Here is a 17,637-nt window from a genome sequence, read left to right as displayed (position 1 = left end):
CCAGCGTCGTCTTCTGCAGCATCCCAGTAATGGCCAAGTGTGAAATCCTTTCTCTCTTGACCTTGAGCAAACACAGAGAAACCCACAAAACTGATCGTGAAACTTCAGTCTGCATGCATTTGAACAGTAACAAGATAGAGTTTACTAATTCACATATATGAGTGTAGATACTTTTTTTTTTTTTTTGGTCTTTTTGCCATTTCTTGAGCTGCTCCTGCAGCATGTGGAGGTTCCCGGGCTAGGGGTCGAATCGGAGCTGTAGCCGCCAGCCTACGCCAGAGCCACAGCAACGAGGGATCCGAGCCGCCTCTGCAACCTACACCACAGCTCACAGCAACACCGGATCCTTAACCCATTGAGCAAGGCTGGGAACCAAACCGCAACCTCGTGGTTCCCAGTTGGGTTCGTTAACCACTGAGCCACGACGGGAACTCCGAGCTTAGGTACTTTGTATGTGAGTGATGTCATGATATCATGGGAGCAGGCTCAGTTTGGTTAAAGGAGAGCCTAGAGAGAGTGTGAGAGAGGCGGGCTGGACAAGTGCCGTTATTGGGGGTCAGGAAGGAGTATAGACGTGCTGGAACATCACTAGGTCACAGGGAAGGACAAGAAGGCTGTTTCAGAGGCCAGCCTTATAATGCTGCTGTCCCTGGTCACCTGGGTGGAGGTGCTCATAACCTTTTTTGGGGGGATGTCAGGGCAACAGAATAGGAAGTTTAAACAATCTACAATACAGTGTGTACAATTAGAAGCTTAATTGACAAGATACAGAAAATACAACAAGGAAATCTGGGTGCGTCGCCTTTAGGCACATCGGATTCCTTGTCGGCTTCCTTAGAGCCTCTGCCATTCCTCTGCCAGCTGCAGTCTCTAGGTCTCTCCTGGAAGGAGCAGAGACTCCCCGACCTGGACGGATGTATGACGAAAACTACACTACCCATAAGGCTGTGCCCCGCAAACTGGCCGAGGGAGCCGGACGAATGACGTCACCGAAAGGCGGCGGTGCTGGCGCGCGTTTTGGGGGGGGGGACTTCCTGTGTCGCCCGGGAGGCGGTTTGTTGGTGGGGGGGGTGGGTGTGTCTCTCTCCTGGGTCAGTTCGCCCTGGGTCCTCGGAGTCTGGCGGGGAGGGCCGCAAGGAGGACCCGCGTGCGCCTTTGTGCGACCTGGGCGAGGGTCACGTGAGCCCACTGGCGCACCGCTCTCTAGCGCCCTCGCGTGGCGCCGCACTCTCCGCACTCCGATGGCGGCGTGGGTGACCGCGCGGCAGGTGAGTGCGCGCTGCGCCAGGCCACGCCCTTTGGGGCCGCCACCCACGTGGCCGAGGCGCTCCGCTGCGTAGCATTGCGGTGTCCTGTGACTCTCTTTCCTGTTCTGTACAGGCCATTGTTGTCCTCACCTCGGGATGGGGTCAGTTGTGCTCCGGGTCGGATTCCACGCCAGGGGCTCCAGGGGAAGGGTCTCATTTTTGGCAGTCAGTGGGATGCAGTCTGGAAGAGAGAGGTGTGGCTTCTAGAATCCCCCTGACCCCGCTGCTCGCGTGGAACGACCTGCAGGAAAGAGCATGGGCAGCGCATGCTGGAGCGCTTTCTGTGGGTTGCAGCCGTGCGCCTTCCCCAGGCCATGAACGTCAACAACTTCCTCTGCTGCCCTTGGCTTCTGTTTTTTTGGACATAAGATAGAAATATTAAAATTCCTCCAACTGGGTTGAGGGAACTAGAAAAGGCACATGGGTAATGTGTAGGGAACATCACTCTGGCTCTTTCCACCGAGGGGCATCCTGAGCCTATCTTGATTTTAGAGCCTCAGCCCTGAGGGAATTTGATCCTTGGGCTTTCCTGTCCTGTAACCTCTACAAAGATAAGGTCTGCGCTGGGGAAGAGGAGCGGTAGCTTGCAGCAATTTGCGTGTTGCTGCTCTGCTGGGACAGAAAAGGTGTCAGGAAAGGCCGGGACCTAAGAAGGCCAAGGAATTTTCTCTTTCAGCTTACAGCCAGTAGAACTAGCTTCCCACTGACAGTCGTTGAGTCTGTTTTCCAGTTTGAGGTTGTTACATTTGAAAAGCGAGTCCAGGAGTTCCCTTGTGGCACAGTGGGCTAAGGACCGGGCATAGTCACTGCAGCAGCTGGGGTCACTGCTCTGGCATGGGTTCAGTCCCTGGCCCGGGAACATCCACATGCCAAGGGTGCAGCCCCCCCAAAAAATAATGAAAAAAAGAATGAGTCCATTCAGATGGTCTGTGATGATAGTGTGTAGGAGAGTGTGGTCCCTTTGGACCAAAAAAAACTCACAAGAGGCTCTGGGTTACTGTGTGCCATCAAAAGTACCCTGTCCCTCATCAGGAGTTCTCTTTTGGTGCACCTGTTTAAGGATCTGGCCTTGTCATTGCAGCAGCTCAGGTCACTGCTGTGACACTGGTTTGACCCCTGGTCCAGAATCTTCCACATGCCACAGATTTGGCCAATTAATTAAATAAATAAATAATCGGGTAACCTTATCATAGTCCTGATCTCTGTCAGGACTTGGCTTATGTGGTTTTTTTTTTTTTTTTGCTTTTTATGGCTGCATCTGCAGCAGATGGAAAGTTCCCAAGCTAGGGGTTGAATCAGCTACAGCTGCTGGCCTGCACCACAGCCACAGCCACGCCAGATCCAAGCCATGTCTGCAGCCTACCCCGCAGCTCGTGGCAGCCCCAGATCCTTAACCCATTGAGCCCCAACGGGAACTCTGGACTTGGCTTATATATTAATTTCCCACGCAGGTGGCTCCCTTCCTCACTTTGTTTCAGACTCACTCCAGAGTGCTGTTCTGAGAGAGGCTCTCCCTGGTGCCCCATCTGACGTGGACTGTAACCTCTTGAGTCTTCTCACTGTGACCTTGACTTTGGAACCTGAGGGCCCCTCTGACATTGTTTTGCTCATTTATTTAGTTGCTTGTTTAGCACCTCATTCCAGCCTCGAAACACGAGCACCTGTTGCTACTCTGTGCCAAGACCCAGAATGACCTGGGCCTGTAAAACGTTAAATGAGTGAATGGGTCACCCCCTCGGATGCTCCCATCACACTAACAATAAATACAGTGCTTCGCCTGAGCTGCCCCTTGCTAACTAACCTCCAGGCTTCTTTCCCTTCCGTGCTTACCCCGCTCACTCCGGCTGGCCAGGCAGCCCTAAACTGGCAACATTCCTGCCAACGGGCAACTTCCGCCCTTGCAGTGTCCTTCATCTGGGGCCCTGCTCCCAGGTCTGTGCAGGGCCCGCTCTTCATGCTTCCCTTGTACCAGTGTCATGTCTTAGGATAATCTCCTCCTGGCTTTTTTTTTTTTTTTTTTTTGGCCACCTCTGTGGCATCTTGAAGTTCCCGGGCCAGGGGCAGAATCCGAGCTGCAGCTATGACCGGGGCCACAGCTGTGGCAATGCAGGTCCTTAACCCACTGCACCAGGCTGAGGATCAAACCCCCATCTCAGCAGCAACCCGAGTGTCGCAGAGACAACGTCAGATCCTTAACCCGCTGCACCCCAGCTGGAACACCCTTTTCCTGGCTATTTTACTTCTGGTTAAGGTACCCCTGGTCCCCCACCTGCCCTATATTCTGGCACCGCTGTGTCGCCTTTTGCTAGTGTTCAAATGCCAACCCGTTCCTCAAGTTTGAGATTGTGGGTGACTTCCTAGAGCTGCCCGGTCCTCGGGCCTCTGGCCGTGACATGGGAAGAGTTTGGCACTTGCCTTGTGGGCGGCGGGAGTGACAGTAGCAGTGACAGGACATTGTGCGCTGAACTGGGCCCGGCGCTCCAGCATCTGCTCCGTGGTTCCCGTTCTCCAAAGTGCCTGGTGAAGTGGGAATGGTGGTTGTGTTGCCATGGCATCAAGGCTTAGAGGGATGATGGCGTGACCTCCCCGTGATCACACAGCCAGCAAGCGTCAGGTTTAAGGGTCTTCACTTGAACCCTGGAAGTCTGGCTCCAGAGCAAGGGATCTTTAGTGACTTTACCTTCGCAGGTGAAGCTCCCAGCCTGGGGCAGGTGCACTGTGAGGACCAGGGCGACTCTGAGGCCGCCACGGCCATTGTTGGAATGACCATCGTGGTCCTTTTCCCCCGAGGGCTGGCCGTCTGCCCCACGGTCCTCGTGGATCCCCACTGTGTCGTGTCTAGTGGATTCCCCCATGGAGTCTTTGCTCTCAGCCACGGTTCCATTATGCCCAAAGTCTGCTTCCACCTCCCCTTGAGCCCAGCAGAGGACTTGGCCCTGGGAGGCCTGGGTCTCTCTGCACCTCTGCCAGCACCTGAGTGACAGGCTTGATCCCAGGGGCCCAAGGCCAGTCCCACCACCTGCGTCTGACTCTCCAGGTGTCAGTGACCTTCAAGGATGTGGCCGTGACCTTTACCCGGGAGGAGTGGGGACAGCTTGACCTGGACCAGAGGACCCTGTACTGGGAGGTGATGCTGGAGACCTGTGGGCTCCTGGTTTCACTGGGTAAGTGCTCACCTCTTTTTTTTTTTTTTTCCTTTTTTTTTGTCTTTTTGCCTTTTCTAGGGCAGCTTCTGCGGCATATGGAGGTTCCCAGGCTAGGGGTCTAATCGGAGTTGTAGCCGCCGGTCTGCACCACAGACACAGTAACACGGGATCCGAGCCGCGTCTGCGACCTACGCCACAGCTCATGGCAACACTGGATCTTTAACCCACTGAGCAGGGCCAGGGATCGAACCCGCAACCTTATGGTTCCTAATTGGATTCGTTAACCACTGAGCCACGATGGGAACTCCTAAGTGCTCACCTCTTAGGCCTCTAGGGACCCTCGCCTCCTTGTTTCCTGGCTGATCAGGGTCACAGGAGCCGCCTTTCCTCCTCCCAGGCGCTTCTTCTCCTGCCTGGTGTCTTTGTGTCTGTATCAGGGATCGGGGATTAAACACAGTGTCCTTCTAGACCTTCCAGACACCAGCCCTTGTCGAGGTCCCCGCACGCTCGGGCCTCAGTCTGCGGTCCCTGTTCCAGATTCCACAGGAGGGAGGCTGACTGGTCCAGCCTGGTTGGGTCAAGTGTCCCCACAGCCCTGCTACAGGGTCCTGGGGGACGGCCTGTTCTCAGAAGAGAGACCAAGTCAGGCAGACGGCCACCTGGCCTCTGTCACCAGGGCCATCCAGGGATCTTCTGAACAGCACAGTCTCAGATTAAAGGGCCCTGGTGCTGGAGTTCCCATTGTGTCTCAGTGGGTTAAGGATCCATGTAATCTTGGCGAAGATGTGGGTTTGATCCCTGGCCTCATCCAGTGTTGCTGTGGCTGTGGTGTAGACTGGCAGCTGCAGCCCGATTGGACCCCTGGCCTGGGATGTGCATCGGATGTGGCCATTAAAGAAAAAAAGGTCCCTGGCCCCTCCATCATCATCACACGTTTTCTGAGGCCAGGACCACAACCGTCCGCTGGGCGGGGCATCATTCAGAAGAGGCACAGGCAGTTCCCGTTGTGGTGCAATGGAAGCGAATCCGACTAGGAACCATGAGGTTGTGGGTTCGATCCCTGGCCTCGCTCAGTGGGTTAGGGATCCGGCGTTGTCGTGAGCTGTGGTGTAGGTCGCTGACTTGGCTCGGATCCTGTATTGTTGTGGCTGTGGTGTAGGCTGGCGGCTATAACTCCGATTCATCCCTTGGCCTGGGAGCTTCCATATGCTGTAGGTGCGGCACTAGGCAAAAAAAAAAAAAAAAAAAGCGGCACAGGAACGTCCTGAAATGTCAGGGAGGAACCCCTGCAAAAGCCAGTCCTTTTCCCTTCTCTGTCCAGACTGCTGATTGTCGTCAGGGGGAGTCTCCATCAGTGTGAGTGCATGTCCCATGTCCCTAGTGGTGGCTCATTTTTCTGTTCAGCGGAGGGGACGGCCTCTAGCTCCCAGCCCTGAGAAGTCTACCTGAATCCCCCGGGACCCTGACGGCCTTATTTTGATTTCATTGTTGTTTGTGTGGTGTTTGTTTTTTGTTTTTTTCCCTTTTTGGCAGCCCCCCGCCACGTGCAGAAGTTCTCAGGCCAGGGATTGAACCCACGCCACAGCTGTGACAGTGCTGGATCCTTAACTCACCTCACCCGCCCCTGCCTGGGGAACTCCCATCATTGCTGTGTTTTGGTGGCAGACTTCCCTTTATGGGAAGGGAAACTGACTTTCCTCATTTGCTCCATCAAAAAGGGCTTCTCTTTTATTTATTTTTGTCTTTTTCCAAGGGCTGCACCCAGGGCATATGGAGGTTCCCAAGCTAGGGGTCGAATTAGAGCTGTAGCCACCCGCCTACACCACAGCCACAGCAATGCCAGATCCGAGCCGCATCTACGACCTACAACACAGCTCACGGCAACGCCGGACCCTTAACCCACTGAGCGAGGCCAGGGATCGAACCTGCAACCTCATGGTTCCTAGTCAGGTTCGTTAACCACTGAGCCATGAAGGGAACTCCAAAACTGAGTCATTTTAAAGAGAAGCCCTTGGTAATGGTGGCCCCCCTGGATGTGCTGTGCAGACCCCTTCTCTGAGTTCAGCTGGGGAATAGCTGACTTGTGATAAGTCATAGAAAGAAAAAGAAGGTGTTGAGGATATGAGCGAGGGTCATCATGTGACGTGGGTGCGTTCCACAGGCACCTCAGGAAGGGTCATGGGACCCGAGACTGCAGGCTGAGGGCTGGGAGGGAGGGTGATGAGAGATTCCCGGAGGGGGAACCAGCGCAAGAGAAGGCCCTGCAGTCAGAGGGGGCTCAACTCTCGGCCGCCCCAAGGCTCGTCCGAGTCTCCTTTGCTCCTGCCTCTGCCTTGAGCTCGGTGTCAGGCACTCAGCACTCACTGGTGCCCAGTCCTGGGGCCTGTCTGCGTGAATCCTGGGCTGAGGGTGGAATCTGCCAGTCGAGTCCTTGGTGGGTCTGGAGATGTCTGTGCAGAGCCCCGTCCTCGCTGAGATGATGCATTTGGCTCCGTGTCTCAGAAAAGCAGCTGCCTCGGGGAGAAAATTTACCACTTCTGCAGAGGGCACGCCTGCAGGCAGGGCCGCCATCTTGGATGCAGCAGCTGTATTATCCTCTGATTCAAAGGTTCTGTTTCCCCCCCACCAGCCAGCACCTCCCTTCTCCTCAGGCCAGCTTCCTCCGGGGATGCTGTAGCCAAGGCAGAAGCAGCAGGCCCCCTGCGCAGCCCACCCATCCCATGTCTGAGTAAAGGCTTCCTTCCCAGAATGACAGTCAGCCCAGGGGGCCTGCCTGCCTCGGGTCACTGCTGGTCAGGGATGCCGTTCGCTGCTTCCTGTCCTCCTGTCGTTTTCAGGCCTCTGGGAACGAGAGTCCTCTGGCGAGATTTCAGAAATGGTGCTGGCTGGGCCTGACCCGAAGACGTTTTTAAATTTAATTTTGGAGTTCCTGTTGTGGCTCAGCAGCAATGGTCCTGGCTATCCGTGAGAACCTGGGTTCAATCCCTGGCCTCACAATGGGTGAAGGATCCAGCATTGCCATGAGCTGTGGAGTAGGTTGCAGATGCGGCTCAGATCTGGCGTTGCTATGCCTGTGGCCTAAGCTGGCAGCTGTAGCTCCGATTCGATCCCTAGTCTGGGGTCCATATGCCACAGGTGTGACCCTAAAAGAAAGAAAAGTAAAAAAATGATCATGAAATTTTTTTTTTTTTGGCTTCAATGTGTAGCGGCTTGATGTGGGATCTCACTTCCCAGACAGGGATTGAACCCAGGCCACAGTGGGGAGAGCACTGACTCCTAACCACTAGGCCACCAGGGAACTCCCAATAAATTTTGTTTTTTGATTTGCTGTTGGGGTCGGGCATCCTTGGGTGGTTCTGAAGCAGAGGGTGTTTGAGAAGCAGTGACTTAGATGAATGGCTAGGTGTTCCTGGTGGCTCAGCAGGTTAAGGATCTGGTGTCACTGCTGTGGCTCGGACTCGGTCCCTGGCCCAGGAACTCCCTCCTGCTGCGGGCACGGCCAAACAGCCCTCCGCAGAAACAAACAGATGGGAAGTTCCCGTGTGGCACCACAGGTTAAGGATCAGGCGTTTTTGCCGCTGTGGTGCGGGTTTGATCTCTGGCCCAGGAACTTCTCCATGCCTCGGGCGTGGCCAAAAAACAACGGAAAACAAGTGCTGTAAGGAGGGACTCAGCTTGCCGGTGTCCATTGGCTGCGTGGGACAGTGGCACAGAAGCCTCGGCACAGGGTTGGCTTCTACTGATGAAGTTCAAGGGCGGGGTGTGGTGTAGACGCCACACCCCCCTGTACCGCAGCTGCCGCCTGGGAGTAGTGTTTGTGTCCTCCGTTTCCAGGTCACAAATAGATATTTTCTTTACTTTGGGAGCAGCTACGTGTGTGGTCTTTTCGTTGTTGTCATCCAGTCCCAGGCGGGATGGGGGAGGTTCTGTCTTCTCACCAAAAACACCTGTATCCTGGAGTTCCCACTGTGGTGTCGTGGGTTAAGGATCTGACTGCATTGGCTTGGGTCACTGCAGCATTGCGAGTGTGATGCCCAGCCTGGAACTTCCATTTGCCACGGGAGGTGGGGGCGGGTGGCCAAAAAAGAAAAAAAAAAAAAAAAAAGGTGGGGGAGTTCCCTTTGTGGCTCAGCAGTTAACAAACCTGACTAGGATCCATGAGGATGGGGGTTCAATCCCTGGCCTCACTCAGTGGGTTAAGGATCTGGCATTGCCACAAGCTGCAGCATAGTCACAGATGCAGCTTGGATCTGGCATGGCTGTGGCCTCCGCCAGCAGCTGCAGCTCTGATTCGACCCCCGGCCTGGGAACTTGCATATGCTGCAGGCACAGCCCTAAAAAGAAAAAAGACACCACCCACATCCTGCTTTTTTCTCCCTCACCAGGGCATCCAGTTCCCCAGCCGGAGCTGACCCACCTGCTGGAGCACAGGCAGGAGCCGTGGGCAGTCACGAGAGGCCGCTCACGTCGCACGTGCACAGGTAGGAGCTGGTGGCTGCTGGGCAGGTGGGTGGGTGCATGGCAGCCTTCGGTGCACGTGGGGAGCAGTGCCTCGAGCTTCTGTGTGGAACCCTTTGTGGGTCCGGCTATTTCTCTCACATCAGGGTACAGTGTGCGTCAGGCACCCTCTGAGGTCAGGGCGTGATTCTGAGGTCGGGTCAGGGTATTCCGGCTGGTGGTGGGGAGACCAGAGAGGAAGGGAGAGGCCACACCTGGCCACACACGTCCTCTGTTCCCGCGTCTCCCGGGGACAAGACCTTGGCGTTTGGCCACCGCTGGATGCTCAGGACTGAAGAACATGGGTCAGCCCTGTGCCCAAGGAGAGGACTCAGCGACTTGGTTTATACTGTCTCTGCCTGCTGTCCCGCAGCCACTCAGATGCACTCGGAGTCTTCACCTCTTCCTCTCTTGCTGCTGCCTTAGCTTTTTCTTGGTCTTTCTAGGCCTGCTCCCGCGGCCTATGGAGGTTCCCAGGCTGGGGGTCCAATCGGAGCTGTGACCACTGACCTACACCACAGCCCCAGCAATGTCAGATCCTTAACCCACTGAGCAGGGCCAGGGATCAAACCTGCATCCTCATGGATGCTAGTCGGGTTTGTTAACTGCTGAGCCACGACAGGAACTCCTGCTGCCTCAGCTTTAATTAGTGTCACAAAGCCTCTGTCCCGCTTCTTGCCCTTGAACCCTTAAGGGCTTGTCTCAGTTTCTCGCCCATGGCTTCCCATCTTGCCCTCAGTGGAGGGCGTCTCAGGCGGAGTCCAGTTCCTCCAGTAGAGCTGCCACCATACCTTCGTCTTCTCAGGGAACTTCATTCCTCCCTCTTCTTTCTAACTTGTCTGCCTTCATTCTCTCTCTCCTCCATATTAAAATGCACTCAAGTTGCCTGCACTTGCAGAAAAACAGAATAGAAACAAGTGCTTTTAGGAGTTCCCACTGGGCTCAGCGGTGACCAACCCAACTTGTGTCCGTGAGGATGTGGGTTTCATCCCGGACGTAGCTTGTGGGTTAAGGATCTGACGATGCTGCAAGCTGCGGCGTAGGTCGCAGATGTGGCTCAGATCCCCAGTCGCCGTGGCTGTAGTACAGGCCTCAGCTGCAGCTCCGATTGCACCCCTAACCCAGGAGCTTCCATATGCTGCAGGTGTGGCCATTAAAAAAAAAAAAAAATGCTTTTAGGTCCGTAATAGCCCCCAGACCATTGATCACTCTCGAAAGAATTGTCTCATTTTGGAAACGATGTGCAGCTGTCCCTTGGTCTTTGTGGGGATTGGGTCCAGGGCCCGCGCAGATATCAAAATCCAGTCCTTTACCACAGGCTGGTTCCTCTGTGTGCACAGCTCGACGTCTGCAGATTCCGTCGTCTGCAGCTTGTGTGGTATTTTGGGATTTTGCGGCCGGAGGGTTGGTTTTTGGCTATGGCATGCAGTGGCTTGATAGGGGATCTTGGTTCCCAGACCAGGGATCAAACCTGGACCCAGTTGGTGAACGTGCCAATTCGGAACCACCAGACCACCAGGGAACTCCCCTAGATTGTGTAGTATTTTGGTCCATGGTTGGTTGATTCCCTGGATGTGGAACCCACAGACACGGGGCCCTGAAGTCTCATGTAAGTGGACCGTGGGGTTCAAACCCAGGTTATTCAAGGGTTAACTATACATTTCTATACCTTTTGTTTAAAATCTATGTAATTTTTGTAGAATATCAGTGTGCAGTGACATGCACATGTCTTTTGTTGTTGTTGTTGCTGTTGTTGTTGTTGCTATTTCTTGGGCCACTCCCGCGGCATATGGAGGTTCCCAGGCTAGGGGTTGAATCGGAGCTGTAGCCACCGGCCTACGCCAGAGCCACAGCAACGCAGGATCCGAGCCGCGTCTGCAACCTACACCACAGCTCACGGCAACGCCGGATCGTTAACCCACTGAGCAAGGGCAGGGACCGAACCCGCAACCTCATGGTTTCTAGTCGGATTCGTTAACCACTGCGCCACGACGGGAACTCCAACAGAAATTTCTTATCTCAGTTCTGTTCTGTTCTTTTCTTTCTTTCTTTCTTTCTTTTTTTTCTTTTTGGTGTTGTTTGGGCCCCACCTACAGCATATGGAGGTTCCCGGGCTAGGAGCTGAATCAGAGCTACACTTACGGCAATGCTGGATCCTTAACCCACTGAGCGAGGCCAGGGATCGAACCTGCATCCTCATGGATACTAGTCAGATTCGTTTCCGCTGAGCCACGACAGGAACTCCTCTTGTCTCAGTTCTAGAGGCTGAGTGGCATCAGGGTTGGTTTCTACTGGGGCCTCTTTCCTGGGCCTGCAAACAGGATGACTTGCTCTTGCTGCTGGCAGCTGCGGTCATGCTGACTGCCTGGGACCACAATGAGAACAACAAGCCCAGGCTTCTTCAGGAAATCAGAGCCAAGGGAGGTGGGCATACATGGATTGGGCCTTGTGAGATTGTGAAGGCTTAAATGAGTTCAGAATCTGCAGGGCAGGCCAGCAAGCTGGAAGAGTAGACGCCTGCAGGATTGAGTCTGAAGGCAGAAGTCCTTCCCTCCAAGGGGATCTGTGGCTTTTCTCAATTTCTTTCTTTTTTTTTTTTTAAATCTATTTTGCCTCCCTCCCTCCCTTCCTTCCTTCTTTTCTCCTGTCTTTTCTCTTAAGGCCATTAATTTATTGGACAAGGCCCACCCGGATCATAAAGGGCTACTTGCTTTTCTCAAAGTTTGATGAGTTCCATGTCAGGCGTCTGTAAAAAGTACATCACAGCAACATCCAGAATGGTGTCTGACCAAACAGCTTGGCTCAGTAGCCAAGCCCAGTTGACATATAAAATTAACCACCACAGGAGCTCCCCGGTGCCCTAGCAGCTACGGATCCAGTGGCACTGCTCTGGCGCACATTTGATCCCTGGCCTGGCAACGCCTGTATGCCTCGGGCGCAGCCAGAAAGAAAAAAAATTAACCACCACAAATATTAAGGATGATGACCCACAATTTAGCAAATACACTGGGTCAGGAACTGTGCCAAGAGCTTCATGGGCATTTTTCTCATTTAATCCTCACGACTGCCAGGGGAACTGTGTCTTCTAGTCTCTCGGGTGAGGAAGTTAGGACTTAAAGAAGAAAGTGATCCATCCGATTTCAGCTCACTTACAAGAGGCAGGGCTCTACTGGGGCATTCTGGCTCCTGAGGCCTCCCTGGCAACACCACACTGATGCCTCCCAACAGAGCACCAACTTGTCTGTTGTACCATTTGTCCTTGCCGTGTCTCTCCATCCCTTCTCCTTTCTGACAGCTCTGGCCTCGCCATTAGGACCCAGCCTGTGGGCCACCTCCCTGGGAAGCTGCCCCTTTTCTTCCCAGTCCTGTAGGTGCCCCTTCTCAGCACTGGGACATCTGTCCTTGAAGCCGTGTTATCAAATCTGGCCTCCCTCCACTGCTCTGGACCTCAAGGAAGGAGCTCCAACCCAAGTCCTCTGTCTCCTGGTCCACCCTGCCAGCCGATCTTCTCTCTAATGCTGTCCGGGTTCCAGAATCATAACAAGTAATGGGAAATCTAGGTTATGTTGATGTAAGAACACAGCAAACATCAGAGGTGCTTCTTTGCATCCTCACTTGTCCACTGAAGTGTTGCTTCTGTCTCTTCTGTGTTGCGTCAACTAACGTCCTCCTTTGTGTATTGGGTCCCTTTCAGGTGACAGGGCAAAACGTCAGACCGAAGAGCCAAGCACGTCTCAATCAGTTTTGTCCGAGGGAGCCTTGCTCCGAGGAAGCCTGACTCTGGGGTCTTCAAGGGACTCTAGCTGGGGGCAAGCCAGGGATCTGGAAAGGCTTTTGGACATGCAGAGAGGTCAACTGAGGCCAGAGACAGACGCCCACAAGGAGACCCATCCTGGGAAGAGGAGCCTTGACGATGATGGGTTGGGCCCAGACGACAGTGTGGCACAGGAAAGCATCTCTCAGAGAGATGTCCTCCGTGACCGTGACCCCCAGGGACCAGGACAAGGCCCCCTGGTTCATAACCTCTACAAATGCAAGCAGTGTGGCAAGGGCTTTAGCAGGAAGTGGTACCTTGTTCGCCATCAGCGGATTCACACTGGCATGAAGCCCTACGAATGCAACGCGTGTGGGAAAGCCTTCAGCCAGAGCTCAACGCTTGTCCGCCACTACCTCATCCACACGGGGGAGAAACCGTACAAGTGTGCCGAGTGCGGGAAGGCCTTCAAACGCAGGTCCTACCTCCTGCAGCACCAGCCGATCCACACCGGGGAGAAGCCCTATGTGTGCAGCCAGTGTGGAAAGGCCTTCAGCCACCGCTCTACTTTCATTCGCCACAGTAGGACCCACACTGGAGAAAAACCCTTCGAATGCAAAGAGTGTGCGAAGTCCTTCAGCCACAGGGCACACCTCATCCAGCACTACATCATCCACACGGGCGAGAAGCCCTATGACTGCACCGATTGCGGGAAAGCCTTCAGGTGCGGCTCCGAGCTGCTGCAGCACCAGCGGCTCCACACCGGGGAGAAGCCTTTCGAGTGCGGCCAATGTGGGAAGGCCTTTCACCGGAGCACGTACCTGCTGCAGCACTCGGTCATCCACACCGCGGAGACGCCCTTCAGGTGTGCCAAGTGCGGGAAGGCCTTCAAACGCAGGTCCCACCTCCTGCAGCACCAGCGGGTTCACACTTGAGCAGAGGGCCTTCCCCTGCCGCTCCGCCTTCACCATTGGCGAGGGCATCCAGGCTGGAGGGAAGAACCCTCTGAGTGCAAAGAATGCTGGAAAGGGTTTGGGGGCAGCTCTTGAAACGCAGAAGTAGTCCCCTTGGAGAGGCGCCTTGGGGATGCCATGAAAAGCAGAGAATTTATGCTGCAGAGGAACCATGTCACCCATGGGTGCAGCTCCATCAGCAGCAGCGATCATTCCCGGGAAGGACGTTGTGAGGATCCCCAGAAGGACACCCTCAGCAGAAAGAAGAGAATCTTCCTTTGTCCCGAGAGTATGTAGTGAAGAGGCGCCTATGAGTGCCCTGAGAAAGCCTCCTGTGTCAGGTCACCCCTTGTCACACAGAGTCCAGCTGGACCTTGAAAGAGCCTGGGCTTTCCCTGTGTGAAAGTGCAGACGAGACAGACCCAGGGTCGCTGTGCGCTTTTATCAACCTTCCGCCACAGGGCTGTCCCTTGGTTTGCACTTGAGCCATCTGAGCATTAATGTTAAAAACAAAAATAAACGGGAGGTGGAGGCGACGGAGACGAAGGCTAGAGATGGCAAAGGCAAATGCTTCTGCGGGCTCTTGCCAACTCGCGGGCCACGCCTCTTGCAGTTTGGTGTTGCGTTTATGTCCTGGTCAGGCAGTGTTGGAAAGAGGAAGGAACTCCAGCCCGGAATTTTTTAATACGTATTTTCTGCCATCCTGTGTTAGGAAAGTTGGACGGCGAGGGCAACTCTACCGGTTTTTGTTGGAAACCTTTGTTCCAAACATCTCTGGCCATTCAGAGCATGTGTGTGTCTGTGTGTGTGTGTGTGTCTGTGTGTGTGTCCATGCTGGGTCATGAGGAATTTCCCAGGCCAAGGACTGAACCTGCACCACAGCAGTGATAATGCCAGATCCTTAACTGGCTAAGCCACCAGGAAACTGCAGGAGCATAATTCTTTGTGAGAAATGCAAAGGCTCAGTCATGAGCTACTTGAACTTGTAAGAAATTAGAATACTGAAAATAACATCACACTTGTATTTTTTAAGGAGAAAATGATCCATAGATTAATGTCCATATTAAAATGTGACCCCTAAAAGCTGTCGAAACTTGTTTTTTTGTGTTAGTTTTTTTGGCCATGCCTGCAGCATGCAGAAGTTCCTGGCCCAGGGATCACACCTGCGTCATAGCCATAACAATGTCAAGTCCTTACCCACTAGGCTACCAGGGAACTCCTGTAGTTTTAAACATCCAATACGCTCTTTCTTTCTTTCTGTCTCTTTCATCACTCCCTCCTTCCCTCCCTCCCTTCCTTTTTTTTTTTTCTTTTTTTTTTCTCTTTGCCTTTTCTAAGGCTGCTCCCGCGGCATATGGAGGTTCCCAGGCTAGGGGTCTAACCGGAGCTGTAGCCACCGGCCTACGCCACACCCACAGCCACAACCACGCGAGATCCAAGCCAAGTCTGCGATCCACACCACAGCTCACGGCAACACCAGATCCTTAACCCACTGAGCAAGGCCAGGGATCGAACCTGCAACCTCATGGTTCCTAGTCAGATTCATTAACCACTGAGCCATGACAGGAACTCCTTTTTTTGTCTTTTTAGAGCCACACCTGCAGCATATAGAAGTTCCCAGGTTAGGGGCTAAATCAGAGCTGCAGCTGCTGGCCTACGCCACAGCCACAGCAACTCAGGATCCTTAACCCACTGACCAAGGCGAGGGATCAAAGCTGAATCCTAGTTGGGTTCATTACCTGTGAGCCATGATGGAAACCCCTCTCACTTTTTTTTGTCGTTTGTCTTTTTAGGGCCACACGCATAGCATAGGAAGGTTCCCAGTCTAGGGGTCCAATCAGAGCTGTAGCTGCCAGCCTACACCAGAGCCACAGCAACGCCATACCCGAACTGCATCTTCGACCTACACCACAGCTCACAGCAACGTGGGATCCGTCACCCACTGAGCAAGGCCAGGGATCAAACCTGCGTCCTCATGGATGCTAGTCAGATTCGTTTCCACTGAGCCACGACGGGAACCCCGCTCTCACTCTTTCTTGATTCTATTCTGTGTGTTTTCTTCCTTTTTAAAAAAATTTTATTGCCTCACTTTAGGCATGTGTACGTTCCCAGGCCGGGGACTGAATCCAAGCCATAGCTGTGGGCTACCCTGTAGCTACAGCAACGGCAGATCCTTTAACCCACTGCGCCAGGCCTGGATTTGAACCTGCGCCTCTGCAGTGACCCAAGCCGCTGCAACTGGTTCTTAACCCACTATATCACAGCGGGAACTGTCTTTTCTTTCTTTTCTCCAAGAGCAAGGTAATCATCTTGAACGTGTGTGACCTTCCGAGGCGAGTCCTAGTTCTTTCCTCTCTCTGCTGTTTCTCAGGTTTTCTAAGCCTGTGGAGTAGACTGGGCTTTTCCAGTCCCCATCTATACAGCTTTCTAGGGGTTGCGTTAGAGCTAAAACCATTCAAATAAAACAGACATCTGAGTTAAATTCGTGAGAAACTCATAAAATACAGAGGAGGATTCTCCTTGTCTGATATTATAAATGTTTGTGTGAAGTTTTTTCCTTTTTGCAAAATAAAGTGGCAGAGATTGTAACAGGTGAATTCAGATATATACCTGCAGGTGTTGTGTTTCTTGGGGTTCACAGTTGCCACCAGAAGCTTATTCCCTCGTGTTTGCATTGGATGTGAGTACATGGAATTTTTCCTGGGATTCTTTGTGACTAGTTTTCAGGCTACACAAGATCATCTTTGTTAATTCAGGTTAAAAAATGTACTATATGATGGAGTTCCCATCACGGCACAGCGGAAATGAGTCCAACTAGGAACCACGAGGTTGCAGGTATGATCCCTGGGCTCCCTCAGTGGGTTAAGGATCCGGCATTGCCGTGAGCTGTGCTGTAGGTCACAGACACAGCTTGAATCCTGCGTTGCTGTGGCTCTGGTGTAGGCTGGCAGCTACAGCTCCAATTAGACCCCTAGCCTGGGAACCTCCATATGCCGTGGGTGTGGCTCAAAAAGGACAAAAGACAAAAAAAAAAAAAAGTACTATACAAGAGTTCCCGCTATGGCACAGTGGGCTCAGGATCCAGTGTTGTCTCTGGCAGCACAGGTTCTATCCCTGGCCTAGCTCAGTGGGTCAAATATCCAGCATTGCTGCAGCTGTGGTGTAGGTCACAGCTCTAGGTCAGATTTGATCCCTGGCCTAGGGACTTCCATATGCCACGAGTACAGGAAAAGAAAAAAAAAAAAAAAACTATACGGGAAAATATACAATGGTCATTTCTCTACTTGCAGCCTTCTTCAGAGCCTTTTAACACAGTGCACACACAAATTCACATTTTCATGGTGGTAGTGCACATAGTATGGCTGCACTTTTTGATGGGTTTATAAGAGCTCTATTTCTTTTTGTTTTCAGGAGAATGTGCATAGTTTTTTTTTTTTTTTTGTCTTTTTTGCCATTTCTTGGGCCGCTCCCGCGGCATATGGAGGTTCCCAGGCTAGGAGTCGAATCGGAGCTGTAGCCACCGGCCTACACCAGAGCCACAGCAACATGGGATCTGAGCCGCGTCTGCAACCTACACCACAGCTCACGGCAACGCCGGATCGTTAACCCAGAATGTGCATAGTTTTCTATCTTTTGGGAAAGAATGGACTCTTCTCCCCTGCCCAGCTGCACCTGTGGCATATGGCATATGGCCAGGGATCAGATTTGAGCCACAGCAATGACCAGAGCTGCTGCAGTGACAGTGCCAAATCCTTAACCTACTGCAGCCCAAAGGAACTCCAAGAATGGAGGCTTAAAGACCGAACCCTCCTTTGTCCTCTCTCTGGAAGGGGATGCATTCCAGCTCTGACTGTACTTGTGGCTGTGCCACTGGGTTTGGGAGAGCTGGTAAGTACCACTGCTAACACTCTGTCTCTCATCAAAGGGTTCTTTCCATGCCTGGGACCTCTCAGTTTGTCCTGAAGCAGGAGTGACATGTT

The 17,637-nt window shown here is 53.2% G+C and overlaps 1 protein-coding gene across 4 annotated transcripts; it reads left to right on the top strand.

Annotated features, from left to right (window-relative positions):
• Positions 1-1,027: 1,027 nt before the first annotated feature.
• ZNF550 (zinc finger protein 550) lies at positions 1,028-16,260 on the top strand. 4 transcript variants are annotated; one of them, XR_014806872.1, is made up of 5 exons: positions 1,028-1,268; positions 4,345-4,471; positions 8,839-8,934; positions 12,645-14,798; positions 15,018-16,260. XR_014806872.1 is itself a non-coding variant. In XM_021097338.2 (4 exons), exons 1-4 carry the CDS (start codon positions 1,242-1,244, stop codon positions 13,637-13,639), a joined length of 1,245 nt encoding a protein of 414 aa, XP_020952997.1. In that variant the 5' UTR covers positions 1,028-1,241; the 3' UTR covers positions 13,640-16,260. The 4 variants fall into 4 exon arrangements, 3 of the variants coding, with proteins under 3 accessions (XP_020952997.1, XP_084818538.1, XP_084818539.1); XM_021097338.2 differs by having other exon boundaries at positions 12,645-16,260; XM_084962412.1 differs by having other exon boundaries at positions 1,028-1,386; positions 3,366-4,471; positions 12,645-16,260.
• The last annotated feature ends 1,377 nt before the right edge of the window (positions 16,261-17,637 follow it).

Source organism: Sus scrofa, chromosome 6 (genome assembly GCF_054392235.1).
Source record: "Sus scrofa isolate SSC_HxYL_T2T_F1_AM1 chromosome 6, Sscrofa_HxYL_maternal_Yorkshire_Landrace_v2.0, whole genome shotgun sequence".
Lineage (NCBI taxonomy): Eukaryota > Metazoa > Chordata > Mammalia > Artiodactyla > Suidae > Sus > Sus scrofa.
The sequence above is the reverse complement of the archived record's forward strand: the minus strand, read 5'-3'. Positions and strand labels throughout refer to the sequence as shown.